Here is a 14194-nt window from a genome sequence, read left to right as displayed (position 1 = left end):
TCACACATATTCACACCCACGCCTCAAGATCTGGGTGTTGCAGACTTAGAGTTAACACATTGTTTTTCAACAGTACAAAAAATACCCACCAACAGCTCCTGTATAAATTTGTTGCATTAATACTCAGTACACAAATACTGAAATACTGCAAAACAGCTTCCCATGGAAACTTTTTTTACTAGTGAAGAATGGTTTGAGGTTTGTATTTACTTTATTTCCACCAGTGACCATTTGATCAGCAGGAAGCAGCGCACTAACGTTATGCCACTGAAGGCAGCATCAGTGAATGGGATGGAGAGTGCAAGCAAAGACTCTGGGCATACAAAACTCTTCCACTACACAGGAGATATTGCCATCCTCACCTGTAGTTAGAACAGTCTTCTTCACATCCCACCCAGGCTGGAAGTCTCTGATCTGATATACGCATTTGTCACTGCTTCATATTCAGCTGCAGCTCAACAGTTCGGCTACTGACGGAGACCAGCTCAAGACTCCTGGGGCAGACGGGCTTAGGCTCTGGTGGCGCAAAAGCAATGTTTATTGAAGGCTCATTCTTTTTACAGACTGGATACACTACAAGATCGTAAATAATTAGCTAGTGTGAAACAAAGCAGAGGCTTGTGTGCAAGCAAGCTGTTCTCCTACTTCCTTATCTTAGTTTCTTGTGTTCTACTTACCGAAGTATAAGTTCTTTCTTCTTTTGCTAATCAGTCACTGTTGTTTTTGCTAAAAGTATCCATCCCTTTCAGGGTCACTGTTGTTTTTGCTAGAAGTATCCATCCCTTTCAGGATGAAACACTGTAACACGTTACTGACCCTTTCAGGCCAGTCACTTAGTCCGCACAACAACAGTTCCCTTCAGGCTACCAAATTAGGACTACAGATCCACTTGCTGAGATACCTGGGCATCTGAGAGAAGCTAATAAAATAAAATAAAATTTTAAAAAAGGTAATTTAATTTAGCCCACAAGTGCTACATAAAAATTAAAATCAGCAGCACAAAGAAAAAGTCCGTGATGGCCACGATTGGCAGGGCTAGAGGATAATGATGAAGCCAATGAAAGAGAACAGTAGGTGGCTCCATGCCTCTGAAGATGAGTCAGTTCTCCCGAGTGACAGAGACGAGCTGCTATTTCTACGGGCAATTTCCTCTGCCAGTGACTTTACCAGTACAGCTCGTTACAAATAATAGTTGCTTGAAGCCCTGATCGTAGAATCATTGGATTGCAGAATGGTGTGGTTTGGAAGGCACCTGAAAGCCCACCCAGTTCCAACTCCTGCTGTGGGCAGGGCTGCCACCCACCAGAGCAGGCTGCCCAGGGCGCCATCCAACCTGGCCTTGAGAACCTCCAGGGATGGGGCACCTCAGCTTCTCTGGGCAGCTGTACCAGGCCCTCGCCACCCTCTGAGTAAAGAAATTATTCTTAACATACAACCTAAACCTCTCCTCTTTTAGTTTAAAGCCATTTCCCCTTGTTCTATCATTATTAGACCTTGTAAAAAGTCAGTCTTCTTCCTGTTTATAAGCTCCTTTCAAGCACTGAAAGACTGCAGTAAGTTCTCCCCAGTCTTCTCCAGGCTGAACAAGCCCAGCTCCTTCAGTCTTTCTTCACAGGAGAGTGCTTGTGGCTCATGACACATGGCTCGTGGTAGGTGGCACATGCCATGCAGCTCCCTTGTAGTTTATGGCTCAGAAGTACATCCCCTTACCCCACCAAATCTAGTTTAAAGTTCTACTGATCATTCCAACTAGATTACTTCTCAGAACATTCTTGTCCTTCCTGGTCAGCTGTCATCCTATGGCAATATGGCCACTTTTTCGAGGGTGTCTCCAAGATCATTGTACCCAAAATCCTGAGTGTGACACTATCCATGCAGCCATCCACTCAACTGATACATTCTCCTTCCTAGGTCCCAGTTTCCAACCAGGATAGAGGAGAACAAGACCTGCGCTCCCAATCCTGTCACTGTCTTTCCAAGAGACATGAAGTCTCTTGATATTTTATTACCTTTTTTTATTGCAGCCTCACATGAATTGACTTGAAAGAGCAGAAATGGCTAGCAGTCCTGCTTTACCAGGGACAGTAGTCTCTTCGTGATACCGTGAATGTGGGCCCCTGGCAGGTAGCAAATCTCTCTTAGAGAGATTGTCTTTATGTCAAACGTGCATGAGTGCCTCTCAGCAAGTAGTCCCCAATTACTACCATCCTCCAACTTTTTTTTGGTGGCACTGGTTCTAACGTTACAGGTGCTTAGCTGGACCAGCTTAATGTGGTTCTCCTTTGCTGGATCTTGGCTGCTACCCACACATTCATTTTCTCTATCCCCAGACCCTTGTATGTGTTGCACAGGGGTACTCTGGGGGCAGACTCCCCGGTCTTTCATGTTACTGCAGGCTGTCTTCACAGGGTTGACATCTCAGTAGGCCTCCTGGTACAGACCAAGGACCTCTACCAAGATATTTGCTACAGAGGGAAGTTGTCTGAGGAGGCTCAGGGCTGCATTTGCCTGCTCAGTGGCAGGGCAGCATTAGAGCCAACTAAAATTTGACAGGGATATGCCACCAGCACCAGAGCTCCTCTCCAGTGTGTTTTTGCATTATTCCAGCCCCTCTTCTCCTCGGGGTCCTTTGTTAGGGAACAGGTTTCCTCAGATTGCAGTCAGATCATTTTTCAAAGGGAGCCCTCATTTGAATCATTAAAGATCACTACCTCTTGGTCTCTTTTTCGGTTCCTTCTTGGTCTTATTGATGACCCCTGCTCCCTAGAGCCTCCTGGAAGCTTGGGTTTAAAGATGTCATAATGCAAGGGAAGGAAAAAAATACAAGCTACAACAAAGACAACACTCAACACACAAGTCAGAGTTTACAGATCAAGACAGACTCAAACAAGGCAACTGGAAGCAGTGGCATGCATCTTTTTTACACAAGACTAAAGGCCTTCTCCACGGTCACCATGGTCTCTTGCTATCCTTGTGATCACTCTTGCTTGCCTTGTAAGGCTCTCTGAGCTTGCTTCATAATTTCTTCTGCCCATCTCAAGTGGCAAGGCAGTCTTTTCATATCTCCCTCAAGGTGGCACTGTGCAACTCCATGTACTTAAAAATCATTCACGATCGAGCAGGACACCACAATCTAGCAACTAGAGTCACTGATGAACAAGCACAAAGCAGGAAAAATATATTTGAGAGAAGTAAAAACAAAAATAGCTATGAAACCTTGCTGCAGGAAGAAACATCAATTTCTCCCAGTTCTCTAAAGTGCACATTGCTACCGAGCAAAGGAAAGCTTGTGGATGTTAAATTAACCACAAAGCACACCAGAATATCTTCTAAATCATGAAGACTTAAGATGAACTCAAGTGAAAACTGATAACAGCCATCCAGACCATTTTTTTTGCTCCCATCAGTTTTATTTCTGCAGCCTGAGTGGTTTCCACTTCTATGAAAAGTGAAATGAGTGCTGCATAATCTGTTGATACAGCTCGCCAGTGAAGCTCTCCTCTTGTGACGTCAGAACGCCTGGATCTTACAAACATAGAAAGGTGAATATTGTAGTAACTGACAAAAGCAAGTTTTGGTTCTTAGTCTTGATCCTCTGTGAATACTTTCTTTTCTAACTACATTAATGTTACAACTGCCTTTCTGTGTCAAGCGATCAGTTGTGTAAATCTTTAGGGTAGCCTTTTGGCAAGCTTTTGAAGACTACCAAGAACTACAGTATTTGAGACTTGGAAGCAAACAAAAAACAGCCTTTAATCCAGAACATCACTTTTATTTATTTATTTTTTATATAAACTCATTACAATAAACGCTAGACAAACTGGCCTGAGGAGATCTCTGCTGCTCCCTGCTGCCTTGGCCTTTTTTCCCTTGGAAAGACCACCTTGTAGCCAGGACATCACGGCGACGGTTGAGTGACGGCTGAGAAACGTATGAAAAAAATTGTCTCAGGTATCAACTGCTCTTCAGACTTGGAAATGGCATAAATTTGTCATCTGCCTGTAGAAAGAGCTTGGGAACATTTGCTAGATCACTGAACAAGACAAAGAAAGCTCCTTGTAGCGTCATTTCACTTTTAACAAGAAAACAACTCATGGTTTTTTGCATCAGTGATTTTTATTTTAAGAAGAATTCAGTATACACAATGACTGTTTTGTCATGCTTAAGGTTTAAAGTTTCAGTTCTTTTTTTTTTTTTTTTTTTTTTTTTTTTTAATGAGGAGTTCTGAATATAGCAGCTATGCTAGCACAGGACAGGAAAAGAGAACAGATTTGGCTAAAAAAACCAATGGATACAAACAGCAGAATGCAAAGGACCAGAGCAGTGAAAGGAAAAGAATGATGTAGGGAATTGGAACCTTCACCTTGTTGAGCAGCCTGGTCGAGAGGGAGGTGTCCCTGCCTATAGCAGAGGGATTGGAACTAGATGATATTGAAGGTCCCTTCCAACACAAACCACTCTATGATTCTATGACTGGTAAGCACAGAAAACAGTCATGATTCTTTAAGACCTAAAATCTTTTGTATGCCAGCACAAGCAGCTGTCTTAGCTAAAAGGAATTCTTGCATTCAAAGTGTTCAAGATAAACTATGAATGAAATACCTGGGAAAAGCGTAGATGGTGTCTATTTCTAACGCTATGAAAAGAATTCACTTTCTGCTTCTAGTTCACTTATCAGATTGTTTCAGCTTTAGTCAGGTGCATTAAGGTTGGACTATAATGAAAATTGGCAGGCAGATACCTGCACAGCAAACAGATGACACAGGCACTCTGCTAACGAGAAAGGCTTGGCACTACAGATAAGCAAACTGTGACTCCAATTCACTTGAACTGCAAGAGAGTGACTGGGAGGCTTTGTGAGGGGGATATCTGGTTATGAAAAAAGGCCTCTTGCTGCCTGCGTGGTGTTGCTCTGGTAGTTTGGATGAAAAGAGTGGTTTAACTTCAGTTTATCTTTAGTCACTGTCACCTGCCTCTCTCCTAAGGCCCTTCTGTACAAGGATTTCTCTGGTTTTCCCGTGTCTAATGCTGAATCACTGGTGCAGATAAGCACCTCTCAGTGACAGCATCTAGCTCTTGGGTCACAGACATCTATCTCCAGTCCTTCCTCTGGTGAGATCTGCATGCAGCCTGCAAGGCGGCAAGTCAAAGATTGAGGCTTTCCATAAAAGGGGAGGTGGAGCTGAATTCTCTTGGCAAGAGGCAAGGTCTTCTTGGCTTGTGTTGTTCTGCTTTTAGTTTTTAATAAGTTCCGTTCTGTTGGCTATAATGCACGCTCATATAAAGGGTTGGTTCCTCCCAGTCAGACTGATCAGGTTTGGACCCCTTCTCTGTGCTGCTATGATTTATTTGGCTGGCACCACAGACCTCATGCCATCTAGCAAAGAGGTAAGACCTCTCCTTTCTTTCCTCCTGCCCCTGCCAACCTCTTAGTTTTACAGCAGCATCCTCACGGAGATCCCTTCTCCCTTTCCTCCTAGCCTCGTGGTCTCCTGACACTCCCTGCCAGGTTCTCTGAGGAGGAGCAGAAAAAAGACACCCTGACACATTAGCCAGGACCTCAGAGTTCCCCTGCTATGCACTATCTCTTGCTCTCCAAGTCACGGCAGACCCTCCAATGGCAATAACTTTCATTCATTTTCTGCATCATCTCACTTGATCAGAGATTTCATGCATTTCTCCACCTTTTCTGCAGTTTTCCTTTCAGGTTCCCATAGGGATTCTTTTCATCAACAGACTAACAGGTGTCTCAGAGTTCATTTTTATCCTTTCCATCATCATGAACTGGCAGCTATTTTTTAGCTTCTTTTTCTGGAGTTCACACATCCTAAGCAGCCACGATTTCTCTGCTCTTCTTGTAGCTCCGCATTCCTCTTCCTGGAGACACACTCTTTCTCAAAGTCTCCTCGCCAACAGCCCTTGCCATCTGCTAATATAACATGAAAAATACTGATATAGTAGGCTCCTGCAGTGCAGCTGCTGTATTACAAGATGCAGTAGTACAACCAGCCCTCCCCGCAGCCACAGAAATGTACTCTGACAAGGAGCCTGTGCTGCCCTCCTCCTGAATTGACAGACAATTCCTCCTTCCCTCCTGCCTTTACCTCAGAGAGTGCGCAGAAGTATGAAAAATGCAGACAGCTAGGAAGTATTCGCTACTTTAAAGTTTTTTTTCTAAGGGAGGACTGGGCAAAAGATAATTTGCCCAACAGGCTCTTTCTTCAAGCCAGTGCCATGCTAAACTTGCAATCTGAAGGCTGCAAGCTTGATTCCTGCTGATGTGATTGAAAGATCAAAAACATATTTGAAGTGTGACACGGTACTAATGAGAGTTGGACAGTCCTCAGAAGGTTACTGGTGATGGGAAATCAACCCTTAGCCAAGGTGGGCTGTAGGAGGGTAGAAAGGAGATTAAATTCAGTTCTGTTCACTGCTTCATCTGGAAATCCAGAAAAGTCACTACTGAAGAAATCCAAAGGCAACAACCAGTTTGTTGGAATGGAAAATAATCACAGGGCAAGGTAGATATGCAGGCGCTCAGTGGTTTATTGTGACTAAAGCACTGCAGTGAAAACTAATGAAGGGTAATACCTACAGAGTAAGAAGATGCACTTTTTTTTTTTCCTTAAAAACAGATGCTTATATCACTGAAAAACTGAGGCTTTATGTCACTGTTACCACGGGAAACAACACATGAAAGAAGAGGCCCTTTCAGGGAGCAAGAGGAACAGCCTCTACTTTCTGAGAACAGGGCTGATGAAACTGGTACTACAGTGTTGCCTGCTCATCTGATAGCCACATCTTTAAAGGGCTGTTAGCACACCGAAGAGAAGACATACATGAACCTGCACCAGTGATCTCCCAGCGATAAATTTAATACTCCACAGATGCAGTTTGTGAAAGATGACTGAGCAGCTGCTTTCTGTATGAGTGTTTTATTCTGGAGAACAGTAAAGCAGTAAAGCTTGTATGGAGGAAACACTTCACCCAAATGTAAGTTATTGGGCAGAGTAACAATGTCATAGGCAGATATGATGGCAGCAAATAGAATAATTGAATGCAAAGCTATGTCCAGAATAAAACAATTTGGCATAGAAGACATCAGCTCTGCTGGGATCTATGAGTCTTTTTCCCTTCCCAGACAACTTCTGCAGCTTTCTTGTTTCTGCCTCTAACTCTGACTCTCCAGTTTCTCTTATCCAGCATCTCTTATCTTATCCAGCAAGCAGCCTTCCCTGTTGAGAAATTGCTTTTACCTTTGCTCAGTTGGGCTTTTGTGGGACACGGAGAGCAGCATTTGCAGGCTGCAAGCACAGCTGCTCTGCCAGAGGGACTCAGAACCATCCTATTTAGCCAGCACATGTCCTGTGCATTCTTCTCCTTCCCAGGACTCCCCAAAATAGAGCTGGGGGATTTATAGTGAAATTAGTTGCAATAGCTGGGCTTCCTGCCGCAATAAGAACCATAGGAAACCTCAGCTCCCCCTGCCCTTACACCGCACACACACCCTACTTCTCATTTGGTATTTTGACCATTATCAGCATTTGTGTAAGATCAGCAGTAGCTTTGCTGCATATAAAACCTGCTGTGGGAGACATCAAGCAAAAAGGCACGAACTGGCACGCCTTCGTTTCTTTCCCTAGCAGAAACAAAGCAGACATTAGGAAGACCGGAGAACAATGAATAAAAAGAGATGCCCCTACACTAAGTCTAGACAGCTCTTTTCTTCTGCAGCTACATGGTATAACTTTGAGAACTGGTTATCCTACTAGAAACACCTCCACACAACCACTGAGTGCCCGCGTCCTCACTGCTCATTACTCACTGCACTACAAACTCATTACTTGAGTTTGAGGTACACTTTTGCAACCCATAAAAAAGAACGAAAGTTCTGCTGAACAAGAGCTCCTCAGTGGCACCTACTTTTATTAATCATTAAGATGACGCGGCTTCAACTCAGTAATCAGGCTCTCACTGGAAACTTTGTGTGGCCTTACACAGTGTAAAATGCATTTTATTTCTGTTCTGCATTTAAAGGACTATCTCTCGTGAGGATCGACGAGAGAACCACTTGTGATACGATCTGCAAGGAAATACAGAGTTTCCGCCGACAGACACAGCTACCTATTGACATCTGCTTTTTGCAGCTGCTGGGTATCACAGCGTAGGCAGCACGTCGCTGGCAGAGATACCTGGCCAGAAACAAGCAATTCTGCTCCACCAGAACTGAGGAGCTTCTTTGCATCATTTGAAGAGAAAGAGAGGAGAAAAGGTAATGTTTACAAAATGTAGTGGCAGAAGCAGTTGTCTGTCATACCTGCTTATAATGTATATGACTGTAGATGCTTCTACCTTTAGTTGCTGCTTAGTCATTTTAAAAGCAATTTTCAGAAATCCTGCATAATTAGAATGATGTGTATGTGCATTATGTGAGCATATGTTTTCAGTTTAAAATACCTGAGTAGCCATTCTGAAGGTGTGTTAGAGTCAGGTATGTTTAGCTGCTGTTGTTGCATCTTTAGGCCACTGGTGCCAAATGGTTTTGTAGCCATGATCTGTAATTCAGATTATATTTGTGTACAACAGAACGGAGCTGTAGACTGGAAAGGTGTCATGACAGTGACTATGCATGGAAGGGGACAGGTTAACGATAGTCTGTGTTTGCTGTTAATCAGCAACAGTATACAGCGTGAAGACAAATAAAGACATGATACTCACTTTTCCTCTGATTCCCATTCATAAAATAAAGACAAAAGGGAAAGCCATAATCCCAGCTTGCAAAAATTCTGATGTGTTAGGCTAAGAAATGAAGTTTGCTGTGCTGTGATAACTCGCATCAACAACGTATTTGCCCTGAGCCCACTATGTGGTCTAGTCAACTTCAAAGTAACATCACTTAAAACTCTCAGTCTATCAGAGAAGAACATACATATGAAAATGACAAATTCCTGTTATTCACTTTGCTACTACAGACAGCACTTACTGAGAACTGCTGTCACCTTTCAGTGAGCTTCATTTTATTAGGATGGTCAGATGCATTCTGTTTCTGTCTGCCTTCAGTAATGTTTGTCTGATTGGAAAGATGGGTAGCATCTCAAACTTCTATGAACAGTGGCTTTGCTTTTTACTTTACTCCACACAGAATTTCTCTCTCTCTGATTTGATATCTCTGGTCTGTATCTTTCGTTCCTGGTTGTTTTCTTCTTTGCAGCTTCAATGGCATTCAGCATTCTTGACATGTCTGTTTGCAGTTTTGGAAGGACATGCATGCTAAGGACAGTACTTTTGCAAGCACTGCATAAGAATCCTATAATACTTAAATACTGTTTGAGAATCTGCAAGTTAGTCATTGAGTGTTGCAGACTTCCCAACACGATTCAGGCTTGCTGAGTAACCACATGATCATCGTCATGCAGAGAGTGACTGACCTTTTTGTATTATTTCATTCTCAGGAATTGGGGGAAAAAACCATGAGTTTATCAAGTACGGAGCCCCTTGAAGCTGACACCTCAACCTTTTATGACTTTTATGATAATTATAATGATGCTCCACAACCTTGCAGTAAGGAAACCGTCAAGAGGTTTGCAGCCTCTTTCCTCCCTGTTCTATATACCCTGGTGTTCCTGGTTGGGCTAATAGGAAACACTCTGGTCATTGTGGTCCTCTTTAAATACAAGAGACTGAAGAGTATGACTGATGTGTACCTGTTAAACCTCGCCATCTCAGATTTGCTCTTTGTTTTATCCCTGCCGTTCTGGTCTTATTTCATGATAGACCAATGGGTGTTTGGAACTCCCTCGTGTAAAATTATTTCGTGGCTCTATCTGGTTGGGTTCTACAGTGGGATATTTTTTATTATGCTTATGAGCATAGACAGATACCTGGCAATTGTTCGTGCAGTGTTTTCCTTGAAAGCAAGAACTGCCTTCCACGGCCTGATTGCCAGTCTTATTGTATGGCTGGTAGCTCTTTTAGCCTCAGCTCCAGAACTTGTATTTAGAGAATCTTTCGTTGAACAAAATTATACTACTTGCAAGCTGAGATATCCAAGCAACTACATGACATGGAAACTCTTCTACACTTTGGAAATCAATATTCTTGGGCTCCTACTCCCTTTTATAGTTATGGCATTTTGTTACTCCATGATTATTAAAACTTTACTACACTGCAGAAATGAGAAAAAGAATAAGGCCGTGAGGATGATCTTCGCTGTCATGATCGTGTTCTTCTTCTTCTGGACCCCCTACAATATCGTAATTTTACTACAACTGCTGGAAGCTACTGGAGTCATTAGAAACTGTCAAACAAGTAAGAACCTGGACTATGCGTTTCAAGTAACTGAAACCCTTGGCCTTTTTCACTGTTGCCTCAATCCAGTCATCTATTTCTTCATGGGGGAAAAATTTAAGAAGTACCTGAAGATGCTCTTTAAGAACTGGCAGTTACCTGGAGTTATTTGTAAGTGGTGTGGACTCCATATCACTTACCACACCGAGTCTACAGGATCGTTCCACACACAGTCAACCGGGGACCAAGAAGCTCTGTAACGTGTTCCACACCGACTGACAAAAATAAAATGACAAAAGCAGGAACTTCAAAAAGCTCAGAAAATGCACAAGCATTTAAGCCAGCTAGTCTTTCATAATAACTTCATCTTTGATTTCTGCCTCTTAGATTTTCTGAATACTATGGCAGAAGCTGTCCTAGATGTGAGATCTGGCAGTCGGACCCGTATGCTGTATCTGCTGCAATTAGAAATCACTGCTCAGATTAACAGCAGCCTTAACTCACAAGTGCTACACTCGTTGCATGTTTTTCACCAGCACCAAGAAATGACTGGACTCAATGGAGGGCAGAGGAGAAACAACTTGCTTTTGCAAATGCAAAGTGCATTTGAAAAGTATCTTTGTTTATTCAAGGAGTAGGTGGTTATTACAATATTTTTTATCCTCAGCTGATCTGTGCAGCTTTTGTTTGCTCAAACATGTAGCAATCTATTAACAACAGCAGCTGCTGTTAGAAGTTTAATCTCAGGGAAGGCTACACCTTCTGCCATTAAGAAAAAAAGGACACAGAACACACACTGCGTACAAAGATGCAAAGCCAGTGCATTATGCTGTGCTATAATCTAGCTTTGTTTTCTTTCAGGTATCCAAACTGTCTACGCATACGTATATATAGGCATTTTTGAATGATTTAATTACCATAATTCAGGATGGCAATTTTTTTTTTTTTTTTTTTTTAATTAACATTGATAATGTGGTGGGTTTTTTTTTGTTTTGTTGCTGTTGTTTTTAAATAAATCTTTTAAAAGATAATTTCTTCCAGCATGCATTAACACATTTGAAGCATCTTTTAAAAGTATCTTTTAAAATGAGTGTTCTTTGTTTGAAAAATACCTAACTCTGAGACTGAATTTGTGTTCACGATATAAACATCTGGCAAGGTAAAAGAAAGCAAAGACAGATTGTACAGGGAAGGTCTGTCATAATTTAGAAACCACACAAAGAATAGTTGCATTTGATTGCAGAGCAGAAGGCAAAGAAAGGTGCCACAGTAGCTGCTTGTAGATCTACACATTGTTAGTCAGGTCTGGAACAGGAAGAAAAGTCTTAAAGCAACATCTAGATTTTGGCACAAAAATAATTTTTTAAAAGGCAAAAATCAGTGATGTAGTAGCAGCCAAAGTAAGAGTTGGAAAACCTGCATGGAAAATATTCCTGATGGCTCTTTTTTTGCTAAATGACAACTACTCAGCAGACTGTCATCTTTCTTAGGCCATCGGTAATGAAACAACCACCCAGCATTCAAACGTGGCTACAAATAGCAGACAAAACTTAAAAATATCAACGGGCAGGCAATGAGAAGGAGCATTAAGGTACACATATAGTATTAAAGCATATATATATATAGTAGCTCTGTTGTCATGATCACTCCGAATTAGAAATATAAGAGGAAGCTCACCTCCACATCACATCCCTCATGATATAACAAACACACAAAGTAAAAACCAGCACTCTTAAATGCTCAAGCACACATATATCCTTCACAACTCACTGTGGGGAACGCATTGCCATCAGCACTTTGCTGATGCAACTTTGGGCAAGGAACTGCAATAATGCAGACAATGAGAATAGCTGTGGAAGGCATTACTGCACTAAGAAGATATCTTCCTTGCTACAAAAAGTGTGTAATTCTTACTACTCAGTACAAGTCACTAAATATATCAGATATGAAAAACTGCCACAAGGAGTGGGTTAGTCCATCTATTACCCATTTTTATAAGGAAGAGCAAGACAAATTGTAAGTATCAGGTCTAGGAAAGTCTCACGGATGCCACTGAACATAATGATATCACTGGTGAGCTGGCATGACATGTCAACCTCGCAGATGTGACACAGTGGCATTGTGATCTGCTGAGCTAAACATCAGTCAAGCGCCTACACTAATTTGGAAGCAATACGGTGCAATACAGTAGTTTGTTCTCCTTGGTCCCATTCTGTGACCTTCTAGTCAGTAAGATCAAGCAGGTCCTTTAGATAAACCTGAGATCTTGCTTTCCAGAATAGGGCAAAGGCTCCCTGTGCTGGACTGGCAAAAGTGAAGGTCAGCAAGCAAAAAGCAACCCATAAGAGGCTCTTGGTGATGGCAAGATACGAAAGGTCTGGAGCTCGGAGGATGCTGAGGAACAGCAGCAAGATGGCAGCAGCCCTGGGCACACACCCTGCAGTGAGGGAGGCCGTGAGCCCATTCATGTGTGGAGTTATAGGGCGCACCCAGTAGCTGCCCAACGCCTCTCTAAATGGAGACAGCAAAGAGGCCTTTTTCTCACAAAACTCAGAGGTGCTCCTAGTCACTGTGAGGCTTTCTGCCCTATATCCTGTGCACGTGTGTGCTTCGGGCAGTGTCTGCTGCAGGCCAAGCTCCCCCCCAGTGAACACTGACCTCTCTTCCCACTGAGTCTTTCCCAGCCTTTCCAGTAATACTCACAGCTACCTCAAAGGATGAGCCACTGGGATGGAAGCTGGATGAGCCACCAGGATGGAAGCTGGATGAGCCACCAGGATGGAAACTGTGCTCTGAGTGGGCTTCCTGAATCAGCTGCTTATTATTAGCAGCGGGCTCAGGAATCCACAGCTCACCAAAGCTGGATGGTTTCCTCTTCTCTGCCACCTGGAACAAACCCTGCTCCCCCAGGCACCAAGCTGCTGTGGATAACACCACTCCTCTTTTGAAAGAGGGCTTTGAAATCCGCTGATGAGAAAGGATGAGATAATACTATTAACACAGACAAAAATAAAGCAGGGATTTTCATAATGTCAGATGATCAAAGGTACAATTTTAGCTGAAGAAGAGTTTCCAAGTGATGAATGAGGTACAGACAGACCTATTGAACTATGAAAAACAATAAATAGGTATTTGAGTGAAGCATAGCTGACTCATTCTTAAACCCACATTTTTTACATCGAGGTTCCTTGGAAGGCCATTCAGAGCAACTGAGAGGACCCAAAGCTGCCACAGAAATGCAGACCAGGAAAAAAAAAAAGCATAATGACATTAACTATACATAATGATGAAAAGGTTTAAAAAAGTTGATAGTCCTGTTTTCACACAACACGTAAGTCAGTGCAGTCATTCCCTAAGCATAAGAATTACACACTTATCTTGGAGTGACAGACTAGTTGACCTTTAAGGGTCTCTTTCAAGTCAAATAATTCTACAATCAGCTACTCTGGAGCATGGCGTTATCCCTTCGTGCAGAGAAGGCATCATGATAGGCCACCTTCTCCCAAAGTACTCCTCTTGTTATTAGAATCAGCCTTGGAAAGAAACAGGATTCGTCTTTCTTCTTCCTATTGCTGTTTGCCACTGTTCCAGCAACAGGTCTGCACACCTGGTGTGAAGGACAGTGCAATTCAAAAGGTCCTGTTGTGCTGCTCTGCTACCAGGATGCTTCCAGTGGTCAACACTCCCACACTTTACTCCAGGAGCTCACAATGATTTCCTGTTTTATCTAGCATTTTAACATGACTCTAGCTCTTAACATGACTAGAGACCAGTTTCATCAGCTCCCAGCTCTTACACAAATATGTTCATTTGACTTTATTTACAATTATAAATCAAGAGTTATTCAGTAATGTCAATCAAAATGACCATTAAAATACTCTTGAAGGTATTGCCTGCAGGGAACTCA

The 14194-nt window shown here is 42.5% G+C and overlaps 1 protein-coding gene across 1 annotated transcript; it reads left to right on the top strand.

Moving 5' to 3' along the window:
- Nucleotides 1-9470: 9470 nt before the first annotated feature.
- Nucleotides 9471-10547, top strand: CCR4 (C-C motif chemokine receptor 4; the record flags this gene model as incomplete). Its single annotated transcript, XM_079538702.1, has 1 exon — nt 9471-10547. One exon carries the CDS (start codon nt 9471-9473, stop codon nt 10545-10547), a length of 1077 nt encoding a protein of 358 aa, XP_079394828.1.
- Nucleotides 10548-14194: the final 3647 nt, after the last annotated feature.

This window comes from Tetrao urogallus (genome assembly GCF_951394365.1).
Source record: "Tetrao urogallus genome assembly, chromosome: 7".
NCBI lineage: Eukaryota > Metazoa > Chordata > Aves > Galliformes > Phasianidae > Tetrao > Tetrao urogallus.
The sequence above is the reverse complement of the archived record's forward strand: the minus strand, read 5'-3'. Positions and strand labels throughout refer to the sequence as shown.